Source organism: Amia ocellicauda, chromosome 12 (assembly GCF_036373705.1).
Source record: "Amia ocellicauda isolate fAmiCal2 chromosome 12, fAmiCal2.hap1, whole genome shotgun sequence".
In the NCBI taxonomy this organism is placed as follows: Eukaryota; Metazoa; Chordata; class Actinopteri; order Amiiformes; family Amiidae; genus Amia; species Amia ocellicauda.
This window is the reverse complement of record NC_089861.1, coordinates 25,525,103-25,547,369: the sequence shown is the minus strand read 5'-3', so window position 1 is coordinate 25,547,369 and position 22,267 is coordinate 25,525,103. Positions and strand designations below refer to the sequence as shown.

The 22,267-nt window shown below is 46.2% G+C and overlaps 3 protein-coding genes across 3 annotated transcripts; 1 reads left to right on the top strand and 2 right to left on the bottom strand.

Moving 5' to 3' along the window:
• Positions 1-1,312: 1,312 nt before the first annotated feature.
• On the bottom strand, positions 1,313-6,027 carry batf2 (basic leucine zipper ATF-like transcription factor 2). Its single transcript, XM_066718998.1, has 3 exons — positions 4,849-6,027; positions 4,411-4,512; positions 1,313-3,545 (listed from the first exon to the last, which is right to left on the bottom strand). Exons 1-3 carry the CDS (start codon positions 4,924-4,926, stop codon positions 3,279-3,281), a joined length of 447 nt encoding a protein of 148 aa, XP_066575095.1. The 5' UTR covers positions 4,927-6,027; the 3' UTR covers positions 1,313-3,278.
• A 4,288-nt stretch (positions 6,028-10,315) lies between these two features.
• Positions 10,316-15,268, bottom strand: LOC136764716 (RNA-binding protein lark). Its single transcript, XM_066718997.1, has 2 exons — positions 15,206-15,268; positions 10,316-13,386 (listed from the first exon to the last, which is right to left on the bottom strand). Exon 2 carries the CDS (start codon positions 13,086-13,088, stop codon positions 12,030-12,032), a length of 1,059 nt encoding a protein of 352 aa, XP_066575094.1. The 5' UTR covers positions 13,089-13,386; positions 15,206-15,268; the 3' UTR covers positions 10,316-12,029.
• Positions 15,269-19,011: 3,743 nt separating this feature from the next.
• On the top strand, positions 19,012-20,990 carry arl2 (ADP-ribosylation factor-like 2). Its single transcript, XM_066718996.1, has 5 exons — positions 19,012-19,292; positions 19,617-19,727; positions 19,860-20,022; positions 20,115-20,195; positions 20,465-20,990. The coding sequence occupies exons 1-5, from the start codon at positions 19,228-19,230 to the stop codon at positions 20,597-20,599; spliced, it is 555 nt and encodes a 184-aa protein (XP_066575093.1). The 5' UTR covers positions 19,012-19,227; the 3' UTR covers positions 20,600-20,990.
• Positions 20,991-22,267: the final 1,277 nt, after the last annotated feature.

Sequence of the window (22,267 nt, the reverse complement as noted above, 5' to 3'; positions counted from 1 at the left end):
AAGGGAGAGCCCCCCCTCCAACACACATTCAACCGTAAATTAAAAAGCACATGTGCTATGCTGTACTCTGTAATGTGTTGTGTTATACTGTGCTGTGTGCCTGTGTCGTATGGCATTGTAATACAAAAGTGAAAAGCAAAAAAACAACACAAAAAAAAAACAGTGATGTAATGCAAGGTCTGGCCTCAGAGGGAGCAGATTCCTCTTCTGTACTTCATTATAGTACCTGGCTGAGGTATGAAGTGAGAGGGGCGTCTCCTAGTGCTGAGAAAAGGCACACGTGTTCAGGAAGGCTCTGTATCTCATTTAACACAGAGACACATTCACCAGTGAACAGACACTCACTAATACACACACACACACACACACTACCAGATAGACACGCCCACTAATACATACAGACACACTCACTAACACACACACACATCCACTAGTAGAAAGACACACCTCTTAATGCACACAACACACCCATGAATACAGACACACCCACCATCAGATCAGACACACCCACTGTGTCCCACTGGACTGTCTCTCTCCAGGACCAGCAAGTTGGAAAATGTGCATTTTAATTGGGTAACAGTAGAGTTAATGAAGGTGGTTTGTTTTGCATTGCCCCCTCACAGGAACCCTAAGTGGTATGGTTGGTTTAGCATATTTTGTGGGCAGGGGGAATAACGACCCACTAACCCTCTCTCAGCCACCTGCATTTATTGAGCTGGAATTTTTTAATTACTATTGCAAAAACACTACAGCAATCACATACACACACATTCTCTCTCACACAGGCCTGGTTCAAAATTATTTCAATTTAAAGTTAAACTTTAAAATTACATGATTAACTCCTGTGGGTTTAAGATTTTGAAATGATGTTTTTGTCCTCTGTTGACTGGTGCCTGTCTTGTTGTATTTATTTGTGTATTTAGATATCCAGTGATGACCTTGTATACATACAGGCAAAACAAGTGTGTGACATCCTCATCTTTCTTCAGAAAACATGAAGTGAAACCAGGTGACTGAGAATACGAATTTGACAGAACTAATCAGACAGTAACTTATTAAAGCACGCTGCCATGAGTGCCATAACATTTGCAAAACGGGGCTTTTTATTTTGCTACAGAAACCAAATATTGTATTTGACCAATAACTCAGCTGAAACCAGAAAAGATTCAAGCCTACATTCCCCCACATAGCTGTGGTCTACATTGAATAGGCAACTGTTCTCCATATGTGGTTATTCTTACTGTAATTATTGATTCCCTTAATAAACATCCCGCACCTTTGATTAGAAGACAAGTGGCTCTGTATCACAGTATTATTGTTATAATTAGTTTATTTAGCCGACACCTTTATCCAAGGTGGATTAAAATGATTTACAAAGTCATATAAACAGTCAAATACAATATCCTATACATAAGATACACACTGTAATGATATTTCACGACTGCTAAATTAAAATAATGCACTGTTTTTCCCAACTCCGTGGGTTAGACCTACAACAAAGTGGGTCTAACATCACTATACATTGCATTGAAACCATAAAAATATTAAAAGGTCTGCAAGTGAAATCGAGACATTTTACAGTTACTTTCTTTGTGTGTGTGTGTGCATTTATTTATTTTAGATTTGTAGTAAAAATGTTACGGCCTCACTGTAAGTCTCATTGCACCCCCACCAATATATGAAAAGCTGGAGCCGGGCCCTCACAGAGGGAGAAGTTAGCATCAACTTCCTCTACTTTGTCAAGAGTCAGACGTATTGAATCTTTCAGTCTTTTGTAAATAATGCCAAAATGTGTATTATGTGTGTATGTATGTAGGTATTTTGGATTGTTTGTTGATAGTAAAGTCCTTTTTATAAGGATCTACAACAGTTTATATACAATTCTTGTTAATGCAGCTTAAATCAGACAGCGATTCTTCACCATAAGGCTGATTATTGATGGTTTAAGGTTTGTGTGGGTTTTCAAACCCCACGTGTACAATACTACACTGCCCAGTATTGCTTTGAAATGTACTGCATTGTGTTGGATTATTTCATATTGTACTGAACTGTGTGTTGTGGTTTTGCACCATATTGTAGTGTGCTGTGTTGCACCATACTGCATTTGTTACAGATTGCATTTCTCTGGTTACAGACCAATAACAAAATAAAATACTCCTATACAGTCGTGATTAAGACAGTCATGCAAAAATCGAACAGGGGAGTCCTCTGGAGTTGCTCCGGCGCTCTCCCGTGTTAAAGTGCGTCTCTGTTGTTAATGCTATGCTAGGGCTCAGCAGAACAGACTGGCGAGTGGTCACACACTAAACTGCTTCCCCCTGCACTCCCTGACACCAATGCCTCACCGGTCTGTGCCCGGGGTGGTGTTTCATTTCGGTGTAATTGTTTCCCGTTTGTGCATCACAAATGTGTCAAAAAACATATAAAATACTAGAGGAGCAGCAATATACACCGCTGCTTCCACAGACCTCGCTCAGCCCTTGTCTTGGATCACCCGACCTCAAATAAAACTGGGTAGACTAAGACCAGTGCCAGGCTGGGTCTGTGAAACCAGTCCAGTGAGTACATTAAAATTTGGAGGTTCACCAAAAATCCACTCACACTCTCACTCAGTCTCTCTCAGTCATTCACTCCAGTGTAAGGACAGTCTAAAAGAGCTGCAATAAGGACAGTCAATACGTTATCCATTGACATTGTGACCCAGCTCTGCGGTGTGTCCAGGACCAACCCAGAGGGGCAGCCACACTCCCAGTCTTCACCGGGGCAGAGAAAAGAAAGTCAAGTGGTGCGAAGCTAAACCCCTTCCCCCTCTGTGCACCTCCTGGAAAGTTGGTTTCCCAGGCTGTGCACCCAAATTCTGGCATGCAGTTCGTGAGAGTCCTCCATCGCATGTCTCTGTATACTCGTTCTCAAAGTCCCATGAGTCAATACACCCGCAGTACACCCGCAGCAAGGAAGGGAGGGAACTAAAGAGTGGTGCGACGCTAAATTCCCCTCCCCTTGTGACTACATCCTGCCGACATCTCCCGCACAAGTCTGGCCTGTCCATCTGGGGTTCGGTGGTCCCCCGTCGCCTCTGTTCATATCTCAATGTCGCAAGCAACTGCACCGGGGATGCGGAGTTTATTATTTTGGAGTCGGAAGACCTTGTGGTACTGAAACCTTGAAACAGGCACGGGAGGAAAACCAGAGAAGGTGGAGAAACAGTAAACAAAACAAAAAAAGTAGTGTGACACTAAACCCCCCCCACCCCACCCCCTGGGCATCTTTAGTCTCTCTCACTTCTCTCCCGCAAGCTGCAATAATAGACTCAGAAAATCTGAATCGTCCTCGTGTGCAGCCATGTGGGTCTGGGGGGTGGGGGGCGGGCCTCGTAGGTCGAGGGGGAGTGTGGGTGGAGCAAGGCTGGGCTGGGGGGGCCACTCTCTGAGCGCGCATAAGGGCTCGTGGGTAAGCAGGGCCTCAGTGTAGAGCTGCAGCTCAGCGCGCAGGGAGGCGATCTCCTTCAGGTAGCTGGCGTTCTGCTTCTCCAGAGACTCCAGTTCCTAGTAAGAGAGAGAGAGAGAGAGAGAGAGAGAGAGAGAGAGAGAGAGAGAGGAGAGGAGAGAGGGCAATATTATCATCTGGTCTCTTCTGATTTTATATATATATTATATATATATATATATATATATATATATATATTATATATACCCAAACCACAGTAAATGATTAAATATACACACACGCATGTATTTATTTATATTTTATAATATATATATATATATATATATATATATATATATATATATACATACACACACACATACACACAATTATATATAACTACTATTATTAAAACATATCAAATTAAAACTTTTCAGGTTTTTATTTAAGTATTCACCCCTCTTGCTATGGCACTCCTAAATAAGCTCAGGTGCAACCAACTGCCTTAATTTATCATCATCATCATTATTACTATTAGAGGTGTGCATTTGTGCTGTGATTACAAACATCTGTACCAGCCTTTTTCTGTTTTGAGATGCAATTCCTGTGTTGGCAGACAGCCTGCTGCCCCCCTCTCAACAGAAAGGCCACAGGCGGGGGAGAGAGGGGACTGTACGTCCGCCAAAAACACCCTTGCTGTTGGCCACACACACACAGACTGGGGCCCACGCACTCCGTCGGGTCGGGTCGGCTCCCTGCCTGTTACTCAACAGTTGTGTTGCAACGCTGTCGCGCACCCTGTTCTCCTCAGAGAGGCCGTTTCCCAGAAACGGCCAGAGCGCCGCGCTGCACTGTACTGAAGTACTGCTGCACACTAGTGGTCACGTTGGCGTACTGCACGGCTCTAGCTAACAGCATGCACTCCCTGCCCACAGGACTGTATTATACATGACTTTGGTCTCGCACCTCGATCACCCCCCTCACCTCGTGCAGGACGTCGGCGCGCTCCGTCTGTTTCTTGCGGCTCCTCTGCGCCGCCACGCGGTTCTTCTCCCGGCGCTTGAGGCTCTTTTCCGGATGGCAGCCCTGGAAGACCATCAGATGAGCGCTTAATGAACACCACTTTACATCCATTCGTGTATTTCTGTAGCAGACGAGTTTACACCATAATCATTTAAAGCACTATAGAAGTGCATTAGTGAAACCAATACCAAATGCAATAAACATGCTAGTGCAATGAGCTGACAAGTGCGGACATAATACAGTCAAGTCCCAGGTATATGCTAGAGGGGGTGGGGTGGGGGGCACAGAAGTACAACCTACAGCCAAATAAATAAATAGAATAATAGCTGCAGCTATTACAAACACTGCTATAAATTACAGATAACTGCATCACGGTTTGGAGAGTGTGCCTCAGCTTACCCAGTCTGACGTCCCTTGCGAGCTGTCCTCGGACACGGTTAGGCTCTCCGTGCTCTGCGGCTCCATCAGCACCAGCATCGCTGCGCAGGGAGTCCCGTCTGTCGGAACGACGCCCTTGGAGCGAATATGCAGCGACACGCACACGCCGTCTGACTGTGCCCCCGCGGGATGTCCGTCGTGGTGTGGCACCGTTTCAGGCAATGGTGATAACGAGGATGGTCACGTCCCTACAGCAGCCAGCCTTAGGCGTCTCCAGTCCGCGCTGCGTGATGGTGCGCGGCATCTACAGGGACAGTGCTCGACGTACACACACACACAGAGGGGCACTCTCATCCAAAACCTGCGGGCTCAGACGCGCACACTCAGCGCCCGCAAGGACCAGAGCACATACTCGCGGCTGCGTTTGTCAATGTCTGCCGCAACCAGCAGCTCTCGAAATTCCTCTCGAAATTGCTTTTTATGTTGAGCCGCCCACCTCCTCCTCCTCCTCCTGCCCGTTTCCTTTCAGTTTCGCATTATTTTAAACGGGGTCGCTGCTCAGAAAGGAAGCGCGAGGCGGGCCTGGCCAGAACTCACGTGCCGGGAATTTCTCGCGCTCGCGCTGGCCAATGAAAGCCCCGGATGCTTTGTTTATTTTTTTTAAAGCCGCCCCCTCCACCTCCTTAACCCTTCCGCTCGCAGTACAGTTTCACAATTCTTAAAATTCAAACCATGACTCAGATGATAAGGCTAATATCGCTACTCCTACTACGATACGATGCTGATACTGCATCTACAACTACTATAACTACAACAACAACAACTAATAGCTTTTGTTTTGTTTTTAAATAGTAACAAACAACCTTACTTTTTAGCTGTAGTTTCTCTTCACCTCTGTCCATGTTGGATTTAGATGAACCTGCCCCTGCCGGTAGTGAATTTCACTCACATTCGCATTGCAAGACTGGAACGGTACATTGCATTTCCTTCCTCTTACTGCTTCGTATTTCCAGAAATGTGCTTGATTTGTGAGAACAGTAAGGGCACACCACAAAAGAAACAAAACAAAACAAAACACATACAATCATACATACATTAGAATAAAAACTCGCATAGACAGACATCAATAAATAAAAATGTGTGCAGTAAGATGGTGTACTGCAGGGGTTCCCAATGTCTGGTGATGGAGGGCCATTTTCCAGATGTTGCATGGGATGGGGGGGCCACAACAGAAAATGAACCACAGATGAAAATGAAGTATGTCCCACATCATACCTCTTTATTTCCTATACATTTCTGTTAGGGAACATTTATGAACTGTAATTGTTGTTTTATTATTTTCCAACTATTGACATGTGCAATTTGAAACCGAAAATGTTCAGAAAGCGTAAAAAGGTTGGCTTTGGGGGGTCGCACCAAACATCCTCGAGGGCTGCACTTTGGGAACCCCTGGTGTACTGCAACCCCAAATCGTTGTAAAGGAAACGCTTCAGCCACACAACCTCCTTACCTGAGGGCCAGCCCCAGTCCCCCCCGGGGTCCCCGATTCCTGCATGTTTCCTGCTCCCACTCAGCTCTCCACGGCTTCACTGATACAATTTATCAGTTATGTCAAGCAGCTGGCAAACTGACCAAGTTAACAAATAACTTACACACCTGTAGGCTCCCATGTTTTTTAAACAATTGCCAAAGTCCACTAGAACTGGTAATTAGTTCAATGTGAAGGTTTCAATTCAGACTTCGTGAGCTCAGTGTGAACAAAGACAACAAAAAAACAAAAAACAAAAACAACAGCATGCCAGAACACCCCCTGGAAACACGGGCGGGAGACACACGGGCCCCCACAGAAGCCAGTCATTCCCAGCCTCAGACGGGTCCAGCATGGCACCCAGTACAGCTCGACTGGCACCTCGCCTCCACTCCTGTGCCAATGTTGTGACATGGATCAGCTGGGTGTCCAGAAGAAGTACTCTGCAGAACTGAACTAAAGAGTCTTCCTCTTCACATCAACTTAGTGTAATTCTAGAGTTCTTTCCATAGCAGTCCATGTAAAAAAAACCCGAGGCACACTGCAGGGCTGATCAGCGCACTGATTGACTGGATATCAGTGAGGGAGAGAGTAAGAGAGTGTGTGAATGTGAGAGAAAGTGTGAGTGAGTGTTTCGAGGAATCCCACCTCTCCTCAGTTGGGCTGAAGGCAGTCCTCCGAGCCCGGGCTCACAGCAGCAGCGCAGCACAGCACCACCACAGAGCTGCTGAAACACAGCCACCACAGAGAACACCGGTCTGTCTGGATGCTGCTGCTGCCCTGGGCACAGAGGACTGGCTTACTGCCCAAGACACTCGGACTGAAGACACACAGGGTGACGCTGGGGAGATGCAGGCGATTGGTCAGCTGAAGGACACAGGATTGAGAAACAGAGACGCAGGGGCACAGACACAGAGACACACACTTACCCCAGCATCACCAAACTTGTCTGGGCAGTGTGGATGCCACTGGGATCACACTGTGTTTCTAGGGAGGGGGGAGAGAGAGAAATTAGAGTAGAGAAAGACAAGTAAAGAGAAACTGACAGACAGACGCATTGGAAGAGAGACAGTTTCTGTTCTGTGGACTTGCCCAGACCTGCAAACTGCGCACATGACCGGCGTGGGCAGCAAGGAGGCGCCTGATACCCAGCAGACTGCAGTGCTGTCCAATTCCCACGCCATTTTTGATGATGTCAAATACTAAAACAAATAAAACACTATCCCTGGATAGGCAGTGGCTCTTGAGCCCCTCTGAGGGAGTCGAGGCCTCTTGGTGACAGCACTGCAACAAGCTGAGGCCCCCTGGTGACATCACAACCGACAGGGGGGCAGGGGGGTTCATAAATCATGCAATGGCTCGAATATCAATGAGCTATTTTAATCTAAATATTTATTTTAGATATTAAAATGACCGCTGCCTTCAGAACCAGCCCTAACTCCCTTGCTCACTCGCTCACTCCCTCCCTGTTTCAGTCTCTCTCTTGCATTAATCAGCTGCCTTTCTGAATGTGCACATCGGGATTTTCCAGGACAGACCGACAGAAATAATTGTGCAGTCTGTGAGACTGACTCAGTAGCAGTAGTAGTAGTAGTAGTAGTAGCAGTGTGTGTATATATATATATATATATATTAATTATAATGATTAATTTCAGCTGGGTGATAAGTTAGTTGAATTGAGTGAGAGAGAGGGAGGGGGAGCAGCTGGTGTCTATATAAACGGTTTTATTGGAAACTGTGGGTTAGGCTTCTGCACATTGAGAAATAACAAAAAGTACCCCCCCCCCCCCGTCCTCATAGAATTTGTGGGGGTGAGAAGTGGTGTGTCTTTCTGCCCTCACACCCTTCACTCACTGTTGTGCTCTTACTCCCCCACTCTCTCTCTCTCACCCTGTCTCTCTCCCTCATTCACTCTTCACTGTCTTTTTCACCCTCTTCCCTTTCTCTCTCCTAGTATAAAGGAGAGATGTTCATGGCTACAAGGAAAGTTAAACAAAGCCAGAGGGAAGGTGAGGCACCCAGTCCATTCCCCACGCCTTCTCTTCCTTATCCACTGCATTTTTCATTTGTTTCTCCCATCCTCCAAACCCTTCCCCTGTACCTTGTGCAACCAGTCTTTCCTGAGGTTCTGCCATGTACAGAGAGCAATCAGACCGCAGACAATTCAGCCACCACACATCAGATAATGCACAATAAACATACTGCCCTGGGTTTAAAACAGAGAAACAGGAAAGCACGCCCAGGTCCAAGACTCTCTAGAACCTCCCTCCCCTCCCTTTCACATGAATTAATTAATAATTTTCATTTCACTTTTTAAAGAAGATGAACTGGTGCTTCCAGCGAGTAATAAACAAGGATCGCCCTGATCATTTCTCAGGGCAAGTGCTATAAAAGTTGACTATTTTAATAAACGCACAATTCCCTACACCGATAGTCCACAGCAGCCCGTAGGAGTGAAGCAGACCCGGGACACTGGAGTGCAAGGGGAGCAAGCACACAGGCCTGCGTGTCATGGAATCCCACATTCCCAAAAGAACAGAGACAACACTTCTGGAGAAAAGCAAGCAAACAAAAAAAAGAATCCAAAATGGATTGCGGGGGAGGATGTTTCCACAGTGACAACAAAGAACCTACCACGGGTGATAACTGTGGGTGCAAAAGACACCAATTCCCAGTCCATTGCACCGGGCCCCTGCCTGGCCCTGTCTCCTCACTGGGCTCAATTCCACCACCACACCTCCATTGACAGGAAGCATCTGGCTACCCTAGGTCCAGTGCGAATGACAGATTGTCCATCTTTAAGCTTTGTCAGACATGTCTGCATGAATTGGCAATCTGGTTAGATCAATCTGGTTTCTCTCGTCACTGTGTGGTCAACCTCGTTCTCTAGGGTCATGCAAATGACCCAAATTGCAGCTGTGGAGCTATGTTTCACATTGTGAAGAACTGTCCACAAACATGTTTCGATAGTGGTCTTTCGGCTTTGCACCTTGGACTGGACTGGACTGGAATGCTGCAGAGTCACTGACTGGACTGGACTGGACTGGACTAGACTGGACTGCTACAGAGTCACGGACTGGACTGGACTGGACCGCTGCAGAGTCACTGACTGGACTGGACTGGACCGCTGCAGAGTCACTGACTGGACCGGACTGGACCGCTGCAGAGTCACTGACTGAACCAGACTGCCGCAGTCACTGACTAGACTGGACCAAACTGCCGCAGAGTCAATGACTGGACTTTCACAGTTGCCCACACACACTCCGACTCTCAAACCAGACACGTTTGCACACACGTAGACATGTACACACACACACACACACACACACACACACACTATGCCAATTTCTCTTAAGCCAGCTTACCGTCTCACCAACTCATCCCCATGCCAGGCTGGGCTTCTGCTCGTCTTCTCTCTGGGCGTCCCCCCGGGTCAATCCGCATCATCTTTTTCTGTCCCCCAAAGGGGGCAGCTGTGGGGGGGGGTGGAGGGTGAAGGGTGAGTGGGGACTGGGGGTGGGGCGAGGGGAGTTCGGGGGCTTGTGGAGGTTGCGTTTTTGGCGAAATTCGTCACTTGTGAAAAAGGCGGAACAACGCTTATTCACCCCCCCCCCCCCACCCCTGCAGCCCTCCTTTGCTTCACACCCACAACCCCCCACCCCCTCCCCTACCCCCCAATGCTCCTCTTCCAGGGTAGACTGCTGACAGTTTGTTTTCTGTACAGGGGCTCGGACTGGCTTCGGGGGAACATACGATGAGACACTCAGCAAACTTGTGGAGAAGGAGCTTTTATTGCAACAGGAATCGAAGTCAGGAGGCTGCAGAGGTGTTTAGGCTACACAGACGCACGCACAAACACGCACGCAGGCACGCACATGTGTGTCAAGGTATGCGTGGACATGGGTGCGTCTCGTACGCGTGTCACTAACGAAGGAAAACAACGTGACGCCACCAGGAGAGTGTTACAGAATGCGGTGTTTTATTAAGGCGGAGATGGAGGACAGCGGCTTCATGACAGAGGAGGTTAAAAAAAGACTTCCTGGTTTAAAAAAACAAAACATAAACAAACCCAAACCAAAGCGAATGCCTTACTTCTCAAACCAATTGGAACACATAAAGTGGGATTATTTAACTTTAAACAAGAGCACACAGATTATAAAAATAAAATAAAAAAAATAATTAAATTAAAAATAAAATCGGGTTCGATCTGACAATCCGGGAGAGGAAGACTACGTTTTGAAAAGTGAAACCAAAGAATTTTTAAAAACAAATCACATGTATGTATATTTATGTATAATTATATTTATATCTCTATATGAAGAGTGAAGCAGTGAGAGGAGCTTTACAAGTCGAGCAGAAACAGGGAGGTTACAGAGCAGCGCAGAGCAACTTGATACAGCGACGACAACCCAGACTATTAATAAAAAAACAAAATTAAAATCAGAATCATCGTGATCATTCAACCAACCAAAGCCCTAGCACAAGGATTCACCCCTCCCAGCTTCAGAACAAACGAGCGTCTCAGAAAAATGGAGGAAAAAAATAAATTAAAGAAATCAGTGTCGGCTTAAAAAGAATGATTATAATCAGGAGAAATACTCCTCATCAACATCACCATCATCATCAGTGTTGATTCCTTTATAACATTCCGGCCTGTTAAATCCGAGTGACAGACAGACAAACCAGCAGCAGGAGCAAAATCGCGACGCAGGCGGGAGCACAAACTCCTGCGTTTTTTAAGGTTTTTTTTAGTTTTTTTTTTTTTAATGTTTCCGTTTTGGTTCGTGTCGGAGTGGTGGGCTGGACCGTCCTATGGGTCACTGCAATCCGCACGGAGACTGTCGGCCGGGCGGGCGGGCGGGCGGCGAGTCGGGTCGGCCGGTCGGTCGGTCGGTCGGGTCGGGTCGGCCACAATTTGCGGAGAAGCACTGCGTCAGAATGGGCTGTATGTGCTACCATTTTGATTTCTTTAATTGTTAAAAGCACTGGATATATAGAGAGGTCCCCTGCCCCTTCCCAGACAATAATCCCTCCACACTCACAGTCTCTCTCTCTCGGGAACAAGGAGCCCTCGGTGGTGACAGATGCAGAAAAGGAAGAACGAGAGAGAGTGTGAGAAAGAGGGAGGGAGGGAGGGAGGGAGGGAAGAGGCAGATTTTTTTTTCCTTTTGTTATGTAAGGTTCGTTCTGGGTCTTTTAGAAAATGACAAACAGGGAGAGCAGTCTGAGCCTGCAGGAAAATAAAAACACTGAGTGCTTTTGACTGACCAACACAGCAGAGCCCCCCCTCCCCCATTCAAGTCAATTAACTTAATTTGCCTCTATCTACTCGTCTGTCTACTCCTGTCCCACTTCGCTCCCCCAAATCTGCCGCTGCCCCCCCACCAAACCATAAAACAGTTGGCTGTGATGAGAGCTAAAATTAAAAAAATAAATTAAAATATCCAATATGATATGGTTAACAAGAAAAAAAAAAAAAAGTGATATAAAGAGTCTACCCTACCCTACCCTGCATCTCCTGCCCCTTGGGGTTAGAAACTACATCCCTAGACTGGGGGGTTTTGAAAGCATGTGCAACCTGCTTTGCTTCATGTTAAACTTCATTAATCGGCCCCTGTCGCGAACAATATTAATCATAATCCAATATTAATCCTGCCACCCCCCCACCCTGCTCTCAGTAACCCCTGCTGAAGCCATTGCTGTATTTGTCAAAGTAATCATCCTTGTCAAACCCAGAGCCCAGGGAGTACCGAGAGGGCACAAGCCCCCCACCGAACTCCCGGCTGCGAGCGTAGCTGCGGCTGTAGGCCCCGGCAGAGGGGGGCGGTGGCGGAGGGGGCAGCAGGGTGCGGCGGCTGCCCAAAGGGCTGCGGTCTCGGTAGTTGGCGGAGGAGGAGGAGTAGAGTGGGGGGGAGGGGGGCCGGGGAGGCGGTGGGGGTAGACGGCGCTCGTAGGCGTCGCGGGCGTAGAAGCGGGAGGAGGAAGGGGAGGCACCGGCAGCGGAGGCGGCAGCGTAGGGGTCGTAGCGGGGGCTCCTCTCATACAGCTCGCGCTCGTAGTAGGCGCGTGGCGGGGGGGGCGGTAGGGGGGGTGGGGGCGGGGGTGGCAGGCGGCCGCCACGGGGGGGGTAGAACTCCCCGGGGGGTGGTGGCGGGGGCAGGTAGTGTGGGTGGTGGTGAGGGTGGTGGTGAGGAGGGTGCGGGTGGTGGGGGTGGTGGTGTGGCGGGTAGGGGTGGTGGTGTGGGGGTGGGGGCGGGGGGAAGTCATCGTGGCCGTCCTTCACTGGGTTGCTGCGGGAGAGCGACACGAAGATCTTCTGCCCATCCAGCTTGGAGTGGTTGAGCTCCTGGATGGCCTCCAGGGCCTCGTTCTCACGCTGCATGTGCACGAAGGCGTAGTTCTTGACGATGTCGCACTCCACCACCTTCCCGTAGCGCTGGAACAGCTCCTTGATCTTGCCCGCCGTGGCGCCCTCGGGCACATTGCCCACGTAGATCTTGGTAGCGTTGCGCATCTTAGTGGTGGCGTACTCCACGGTGATGCGCGAGCCGTTGAGCTCGTGCTTGTGCAGTGCCCCGATGGCCTGCTGCGCCTCCTCCTCTTTCTCCATGTGCACGAAGCCATAGTTCTTCAGGATGTCGCAGTCCGTCACTTCGCCATACTGCTCGAACAGCGTGCGCAGCTCTGGTTCGGTCGTGGAGGTGTTCACGTTGCCCACGAAGATCTTCACCATGGTGATGGCTTCGGGGTTTCTTTCTCGGCGGCGGAGAAGGGGGTAAACCGTTTGTATCAAGAAAGATTGGAAGAGGAGGAGGAGGGGGGGAGAGGCGAGGACTAGAGGGAGGTGGGCTCTATGGAACTACAATTGGTCACTGCTTGTCTGGGTGTTTTTCCAAGGGGGCGGAGCCTTCCCGTTTGTTTATTCTTGTTCGTTTTGTCTCTCTCTCTCAGTCTCTGTGTTTCCAGGGGGCAGGATTTGAGGGGATCTATCCCCAAGGTTTTCCAAGTGTTTTTATTGCCACCAATGCCTCCTAGGGATTAGAAAACAAACATCTTCATGAGTCAAGGAATTTTTCCCTTCTTTTCATGCATTTTCTCTTCACAGGCAAACTAACAAAACCCTGTGTTCGATCTGACTTAGATAAAACAAGTCGGATGGCTCACATGATGGGAATCATGTTTTCTGTGCTTCTAGGATGAAAATCATACAGAGCTCTCACATTGCACGCAAGCCCTGTATAGAGCCCTGACATTGCACTCTAGACAGTTAGTACACAAAAGCAGCATACTAGTTTGTGGTGTATAAAATTGGTCGCCATGCAAAGATGCACACAGCTACCTGCATGTGAGAGGGACAGCCAGAGCAAGGACAAGCATCTGCATTAATGAACCACGGGATATGAAATCATATGACTAAGAAAAGAGCTCCAGCACCTGGGAACCATAAAACCTACAGCCCTTCATTTCAGAACACAAACAAGGTCACACAAACACAGGATTCAAGGTGGTGCTACATATTAACTATTTCATATAATTTGTAAAGGAAAATCCATAAAACATTATCCAGTATATCCATAATACATTACTACTACTTTATTTTTTATCCAGGGTGACTTACAATTGTTACAATATCACTTTTTTATACAACTGAGCATTTACTGCAGCAATCTAGGTAAAGTACCTTGCTCAAGGGTACAACAGTAGTGCCCCCACCTGGGATTGAACCAACTGTGCTCCAGAGTCCTGACCACCACCCCACACTACTGCCTACATCTCAGAATGCTTCTACGACTGAAATTAAAACGCTGCATATGTTTGAACCTATTTACATTGGATCTAGATCAACTGCACAGCTGTTACACCCAGCAAAAATGACCTTTTTTTGAAAGTCATTTAGAAATGCAATTAATATGTGATTATTCACAAATCCACTACCTGTCTCAACAAAATAACAAAATGCACATCATTTGAAAATTATTATATATAATTGGACTTGGAAATCGTAAGCTTGACAATGATGTAACTGGCCGATTATATTAATTACAATTTTTTTTCTCAATCGAGCCCATGTTTTACGATGAAAACACACGCACTGACAATTACAGACTACAGACAGCTAATTCTTCCGGGTTATTAATCCAGACACACCTGTAACAGCACCCCCGGTACTACTTAATACACAGTCTCTTCTGTCCAAACAAAAGTCCTGTAAAAACATTTTAAAATATAGTAATTGTAATCTGTATTAACGCAGACAATAACATCAACAGGGATACACTGGAAACCACATTTCAGCCGTGATGTCGCCAGCAGAACCGCAGAATCAGACTGACGGGCCCGAATACAGAGTCTACAGATATACGCTATAAACGATGCCGTGAAATATTTGTACTCAAAGCTGCAGCTTACGACAACTTTATTTATGTCATTAGGTATACATATCAGATCCGTATCACGTATCGGAAGGTGGGGAGGTTTGAATCCATCTTGTATATAGGCTTACCAATAAAACACAGAAATAAACACACACAACGAAAAAGCACACGAATAACTTCGCTAAAGGTGTCACAAAGTCAATCCCATATATATCTGCACTGAGTAGTGGGACTGTATTTAATTAAAACATCCACAGACCACTAAAACGAGTGATTTAACGAATGTATGAGATGCACACTAGCTAGGCCTCACTCAAGCCCTGACTACCGTACTGATCAACTTAACCGGCTAGCGTATATTACGACCCGGACACGGATAAAGAAAACGCCAACGGACAGGCTGTGGGATACACAAAGTAAACGGTGTACTTAAACGGGTTTTTAATTAATAAAATACATCAGAAAAGCTACTTACGTTTAACCCTACAATGGCACCTCCCTCCCCTCTCTCACTGTCGATAGAAACGGCAAAATGGCGTCGGGCCGGATCGTGTCTTTGTGACGTAGACAGGGCGGGCCTGAGAGGAGCCTGCACAGCGCGAACGCTGCCCGTGTCTGGGAGGACTGAGCGGCACAATGCCAATACAAATACCATCTAGGAGCATTTAGAGTAGTGTACCATCACCATCACATAGGTCTTCTAGGTCTTTTCTTCAACTCCAGAGATTCATTCAATAGCTTCCTTGGTCGATATTTGATCTGTTCTTCTTCCAATGTGTGCGCCCCATTGCTATTTTAACATTGTCAGTGTTTCAATTAGATATTTTGGTTTGTTCTTGGATCCATTGAGGCAAGTGGGTAGACTTCCTTTCAACAGCATGTTATTTGTCCAAATGCACTCCATCCCATTTTTACCATTCTTTTGATTTCTTCCATAATCGCTACACCTGCACTGATTTATTGTCCAGGGTAGACATAATCTTAGACTTCTTTGAGTATCCATTGATCTACTTAATTTGTCTTAGATTTAACAAAGCTGTTAAGCATTACTTATGTTTTACTCAGTTTTATTTTAAGTTCAGTTTTCTTGCCTAGAAATTGTTCTAGAAATTGAAACTCGTATTAAATATATCTACCCAACAATGCCACATCAACACTCTGATTCCACACTGACCATAAGAACATAAGAACATAAGAAAGTTTACAAATGAGAGGAGGTCATTCGACCTGTCGTGTTCGTTTGGTGTCCATTAATAACTAAATGATCCAAGGATCCTATCTAGTCTATTTTTAAATGTTCCCAAATTTTCAGCATCTACCACATCACTGGGGAGTTTGTTCAGATTGTGACACCTCTCTGTGTGAAGAAGTGTCTCCTGTTTTCTGTCTTGAATGCCTTGAAGCCCAATTTCCATTTGTGTCCCCGGGTGCGTGTGTCCCTGCTGATCTGGAAAGCTCCTCTGGTTTGATGTGGTCGATGCCTTTCATGATTTTGAAGACTTGAATCAAGTCCCCACGTAGTCTCCTCTGTTCCAGGGTGAAAAAATTCAGTTCCTCAGTCTCTCAGTAGGAGATTCCCTTCAGACCTGGAATAAGTCTGGTTGCTCTCCTCTGAACTGCCTCTAGAGCAGCGATATCTTTCTTGAAGTGTGAAGCCCAGAACTGTCCACAGTATCCAGATGATCTAACTAGTGCATTGTACAGTCTGAACATCACTGCCCTTGTTCTCAATTCTACACTTTTGACAATGTACCGTAACATTCAGTTTGCCTTTTTTATTGCTTCTCCACATTGTTTGGATGGAGAAAGTGAGGAGTCCATGTAGACTCCTAGGTCTTTCTCATGCGTTACTTCATCTAGTTCTGTTTCTCCCATAGTGTAATTATAGTGGACATTTGTGTTACCTGCATGTATTACCTTGCAATTGTCCACATTTAATTTCATTTGCCAGGTGTCGGCCCACAACTGAATATTATCTAAGTCCCTTTGAATAGCCTGTGCTGCCAAGATTGTATCTGCTGAGCCACCTATTTTAGTATCATCTGCAAATTTGACAAGTTTGCTAACTATCCCAGAGTCCAGATTATTAATATAGATTAGAAAAAGCACAGGCCCTAGTTCTGATCCCTGTGGAACACCACTAACAACCTCACTCCAGTTAGAAGCAACTTCCTATACATCAACCAGTTCATAATCCATCTACTTATATTACCCTGAATGCCTGCAGCTTCCAATTTGAGGATCAGTCTTTGGTATGGAACCTTATCAAAAGCTTTTTGAAAATCTAAGTATATCATCTCATATGCTCTCATGTGATCTATAGCTGCAGTTGCATGTTCAACAAATTCTAATAAATTAGTAAGACATGATCTGCCTCGTCTAAACCCATGTTGACTATCTCCAAGAATATGGTTTTCATTAAGATGCTCCTCTATTTTCTGTCTAATCATTTTTTCCAACATGTTACAAGTGATGCAGGTAAGACTGATTGGTCTGTAATTTCCTGGCTCAGTTTTGTCCCCTTTCTTGTGGATTGGTATGACATTTGCTGTCTTCCAGTCAGTTGGCACATCCCCTGTTCTAAGTGTCATTTGGAATAATCGAGTTAGCGGCCTATAAATAATTTCCCGAATTTTGTTAAGTACTGTTGGAAATATCCCATCTGGCCCAGGTGATTTGTTTGTTTTTAATTCTGCTAGTCCTTTTAGTGCCTCCTCCTCATTTAGCCTGATCTTTCTTAGGGTTTGACTGGACTGATTGTTAACCTGTGGCATGTCATCTGTCTTTTCTTTTGTAAAAACCTCTGTGAAATACTCATTTAGAACATTTGCCACATCTTGTGCTTTTTCCAAGATACTTCCATTTTTGCCCTTTATCTGCTTCACTTCCTCCTTTATTGACCTCTTGCTGTTGTAGTTTTGAAAAAAGCTCTTTGCATTAGTTTTAGCTTCAAGAGCTATGTTTCTTTATATTTCCCTCTTTGCTTTCCTGATCCCTTTCTTAAGATCTCTTTGCAGTTCAACACATTCTTTGTATTTTGTTTAATCTCCATCCCTTTTGTATGCGCTATACATTTTTTTTTCTTGATTCTTGATAGGGCCAAATTGTGATGGCTAGACGACTGGGTCAGAGCATCTCCAAAACTGCAGCTCTTGTGGGGTGTTCCCAGTCTGCAGTGGTCAGAACCTATCAAAAGTGGTCCAAGGCAGGAAAAGCAGTGAACCGGCGACAGGGTCATGGGCGGCCAAGGCTCACTGATGCATGTGGGGAGCGAAGGCTGGCCTGTGTGGTCCGATCCAACAGACGAGCTACTGTAGCTCAAATTGCTGAAAAAGTTAATAGTGGTTCTGATAGAAAGGTGTCAGAACACACAGTGCATCGCAGTTTGTTGCGTATGGGGCTGCGTTGCCGCAGACCAGTCAGGGTGCCCATGCTGACCCCTGTCCACTGCTGAAGGCGCCTACAATGGGCACGTGAGCATCAGAACTGGACCACAGAGCAATGGAAGAAGGTGGCCTGGTCTGATGAATCACGAGTTCAAGGTGTCGACTTGGCCTCCAAATTCCCCAGATCTCAATCCAATCGAGCATCTGTGGGATGTGCTGGACAAACAAGTCCGATCCATGGAGGCCCCACCTCGCAACTTACAGGACTTTAAGGATCTGCTGCTAACGTCTTGATGCCAGATACCACAGCACACCTTCAGAGGTCTAGTGGAGTCCATGCCTCGACAGGTCAGGGCTGCTTTGGTGGCAAAAGGGGGACCTACACAATATTAGGCAGGTGGTCATAATGTTATGGCTGATCAGTGTACAATCAATTAAATACGGTAATCCCCCCACCAAAGTCTTGTCTTGAGTGGGTTTACTATTTATTTGTCTAAAAATTGTGTGTACAGCAGGTGTAAAAATAACTTTGGACGACTTTTTTTCCTGCGAACGTCTTTAGTGTATTGAAGTTGTATTATTATCTTAAATGAACAAGTCGAAATTACGATTACAAATGTTAAAGTACACTATTCCAAACGCAGGGGGAGCTGCCGAATAACAGCCGACATAGAAACGCCGGTTGCCCCGCTTTCCAGCACTCGCTGTTTCAACAAATACAATTCAGTTGAATAACTGGGCGGTGCTTTGTGGAAAGGGGCGGGAATCAAAGTGACACTTTTATAATCGACGTACCTTACAACAAATCCGAGAGTGCCGTGGAGAGATTGACGCAGGGGTTGGCCAGTCGCAATGGCTTAGAGGGGCGGGTCTTTGTGAGCGGGCACTTCCTGGATTCTGCTGCTGCTGCGTATGCTGCGTGTGTTGATGCGGTGTATGGGTAGTGAACGCCAGACAATAATACAGTTAAATTAATAGAAACGGAGAAAGACACAACGGACAGAGATACCCATAAGCTGCGTGTGGTCCGTTGCTGCAGTTATTGACAATACAACACAACAATATATAATTATACGCATATCCAAAAATATCAGCTACAGACGTAACTTAAATGGGTTTGCTAACGATCCTGAAGAAGATGAAACAGAAGGAGAGGGAGATGCGGCTGCTGATGCTGTATCCTTTCACTGACAAGAACTGTGCTGTCTGTGTCTGAACGTTGGCATCTGTCCGTCTGATCATTGTCCTGGTTATCAGTGGTCCTCATAAGTAGTGTTTGAGTGTGTTGTGTTTGTGTAAAGTTGCCTATGTCTCTGACAGTTCCTCCAGCAGTTGCTGTTTTCATACAACTCTTTGTCTCTCTGTCTGCAAATCTCTTTGTTTGCATGCATCCCCCCCCTCTCTCTCTACCTTTTTCTGTACGTCTGCATCTCTGTCTTTCTCTCTCTTGCGCTCTGTCCATCTGTCTGTTTTTCCTGAGCACCGGGGGGCTGTCTGTAGGGGGCTGGACAATGCAGGCAAGACCACCATCCTGAAAAAATTCAACGGTGAGGACGTGAGCACCATCTCCCCCACGCTGGGCTTCAACATCAAGACATTGGAGCACAGAGGGTGAGGAGAGAGAGAGAGAGAGAGAGAGAGAGAGAGAGAGAAGGGGGTCTTGATGCTTGAAGCCATATCTCTCTTACCCTCCCTTTCTCCCTCTCTTATCCCCCCCACGCTCCCTCTTTCTGTCTCTGTCAGGTTTAAGTTGAACATCTGGGACGTGGGTGGGCAGAAATCCCTGCGCTCCTATTGGAGGAATTATTTTGAGAGCACGGACGGGCTGATCTGGGTGGTGGACAGCGCTGATCGACTCAGACTGGAGGACTGCCGGCAGGAGCTGAGCGCACTGCTACTGGAGGAGGTACTCGCTTGTTACTCACAATTTTCATTGTACTCACTCGGTACTCATACTGTACTCATGCACTCTCCCTGTCTGTTTGTCTGTCTCTGTAGCGGTTGGCTGGTGCCACTCTCTTAGTTTTCGCCAACAAGCAGGATCTGCCGGGGGCACTATCCAAAGATGCCATCCGAGAGGTGATACAATACAATACATTACAGTACACTACACTGCCATACACTACACTACACTACACTACACTACACTACAGTACACTGCCATACACTACACTACACTACAGTACACTGCCATATACTACAGCACTGTGCACCACACTATAATACATTACACTACCACAAAACACTACACTGTCATATTCTAGACTACAGTAACCAACACTGCACTGCACAAGTGTACAGTCTGTTTGACACCTCTCTATGTGTCTGTCCTCTCTGTCTGTCTGCAGGCACTGGCTCTGGACGCAATTAAGAGTCACCACTGGTGCATCATGGGATGCAGCGCTGTGACGGGGGAGAGTCTGCTGGCTGGGGTGGACTGGCTGCTGGACGACATCGCCGCCCGCATCTTCACTGCAGACTGAGACACTCATTGACACACACACTGATACACTCACCGACACACTCCCTGACACACTTTCACACTGATACACTGACTGACACACTCTCACACTAATACACTCACTGACATACTCTCACACCGACAAACTCACCGACACATTCTCACACTGACACACTCTCACACTGATACACTCACTGACACACTCACAAAGTAATACACTCACACACTGAGTGAGACAGTGACATGCACACTGATATACTGACGCACACACTGATATACTGACATGTTGACAGATACACAGATAGGCTTGGGTGTGTATATATGTATGTATAGATGTGTTCTAATTTGATTGCTAAGTGTTGTTGTCGTCTTTTGCTATGATGGTATTAAAGTTTGATTTGGCTTTTTTGTAAGTGTGTTTCTGAGTCTGCTTGTTCAAGGGGGCCTGGAGTCAGTACACTCCAGCTGCAATAGAGACCGCCGGATTGTATATACTGTGGTGTGCTATGGTAATATAATAAGTGGGTCTGAGGTAAAGCAATTAACTTAAAGAGGAACTCCACTGAAAATCCATATTTAGAACCATATAAACATATTCTGTGGAGTGAGTTTTTCATGTCCAGCTCACTCTATGTACCAGAAATCAGAGATCGAAAAATATGCCATGACGTCATGGGGGCCATCTTTGGAGAAAGTGCGTTTGCAGTTCACTCTCTGCTGTGGCCTACACAGCAGTCCCTTGAATAAAATAATCATGTAGCATAATAGCGACAGTTCTGGGTGGTGAAAAACGTTTTATGACTACAAACCGATGGTTCTTTCGGGGAAATAAGGTGATGGGGCAATCGAATGTGCTTAAAATGTTATTTTTTAATGATGTTCGTGACTTTTCTGATTTCCCCCATTGACTTCAGAGTTAGCAGCCCTGTGACATCAGGGCATATTTTTAGATCTCTGATTTCTGGTACATAGAGTGAGCTGCACATAAAAAGCTCACTCCTCAGAAGATGTTTGTTTATTTATTTATTTATTTATTAGCAGACGCCCTTAGCCAGGGTGACTTAGAAAATATAAGCACAATACGAAGTGCAAAAATACATTGCAGTTCAACGCATAAAACATTACAATTTCCAATTTACATACACTCACCTAAAGGATTATTAGGAACACCTGTTCAATTTCTCATTAATGCAATTATCTAACCAACCAATCACATGGCAGTTGCTTCAATGCATTTAGGGGTGTGGTCCTGGTCAAGACAATCTCCTGAACTCCAAACTGAATGTCTGAATGGGAAAGAAAGGTGATTTAAGCAATTTTGAGCGTGGCATGGTTGTTGGTGCCAGACGGGCCGGTCTGAGTATTTCACAATCTGCTCAGTTACTGGGATTTTCACGCACAACCATTTCTAGGGTTTACAAAGAATGGTGTGAAAAGGGAAAAACATCCAGTATGCGGCAGTCCTGTGGGCGAAAATGCCTTGTTGATGCTAGAGGTCAGAGGAGAATGGGCCGACTGATTCAAGCTGATAGAAGAGCAACTTTGACTGAAATAACCACTCGTTACAACCGAGGTATGCAGCAAAGCATTTGTGAAGCCACAACACGTACAACCTTGAGGCGGATGGGCTACAACAGCAGAAGACCCCACCGGGTACCACTCATCTCCACTACAAATAGGATAAAGAGGC

What these genes read in the sequence shown, in the direction of transcription:
- batf2 (XM_066718998.1), bottom strand. Translation starts at nt 4,926, where the DNA reads ATGCTGGTGCTGATGGAGCCGCAGAGCACGGAGAGCCTAACCGTGTCC. An exon ending in CGCAAGGGACGTCAGACTGG is followed by an intron (nt 4,513 to 4,848) that starts GTAAGCTGAGGC and finishes ATGGTCTTCCAG; the next exon opens with GGCTGCCATCCGGAAAAGAG. An exon ending in GCGCCGACGTCCTGCACGAG is followed by an intron (nt 3,546 to 4,410) that starts GTGAGGGGGGTG and finishes CTCTCTTACTAG; the next exon opens with GAACTGGAGTCTCTGGAGAA.
- LOC136764716 (XM_066718997.1), bottom strand. Translation starts at nt 13,088, where the DNA reads ATGGTGAAGATCTTCGTGGGCAACGTGAACACCTCCACGACCGAACCA.
- arl2 (XM_066718996.1), top strand. Translation starts at nt 19,228, where the DNA reads ATGGGTTTGCTAACGATCCTGAAGAAGATGAAACAGAAGGAGAGGGAG. An exon ending in GAGATGCGGCTGCTGATGCT is followed by an intron (nt 19,293 to 19,616) that starts GTATCCTTTCAC and finishes GGCTGTCTGTAG; the next exon opens with GGGGCTGGACAATGCAGGCA. An exon ending in AAGACATTGGAGCACAGAGG is followed by an intron (nt 19,728 to 19,859) that starts GTGAGGAGAGAG and finishes TGTCTCTGTCAG; the next exon opens with GTTTAAGTTGAACATCTGGG.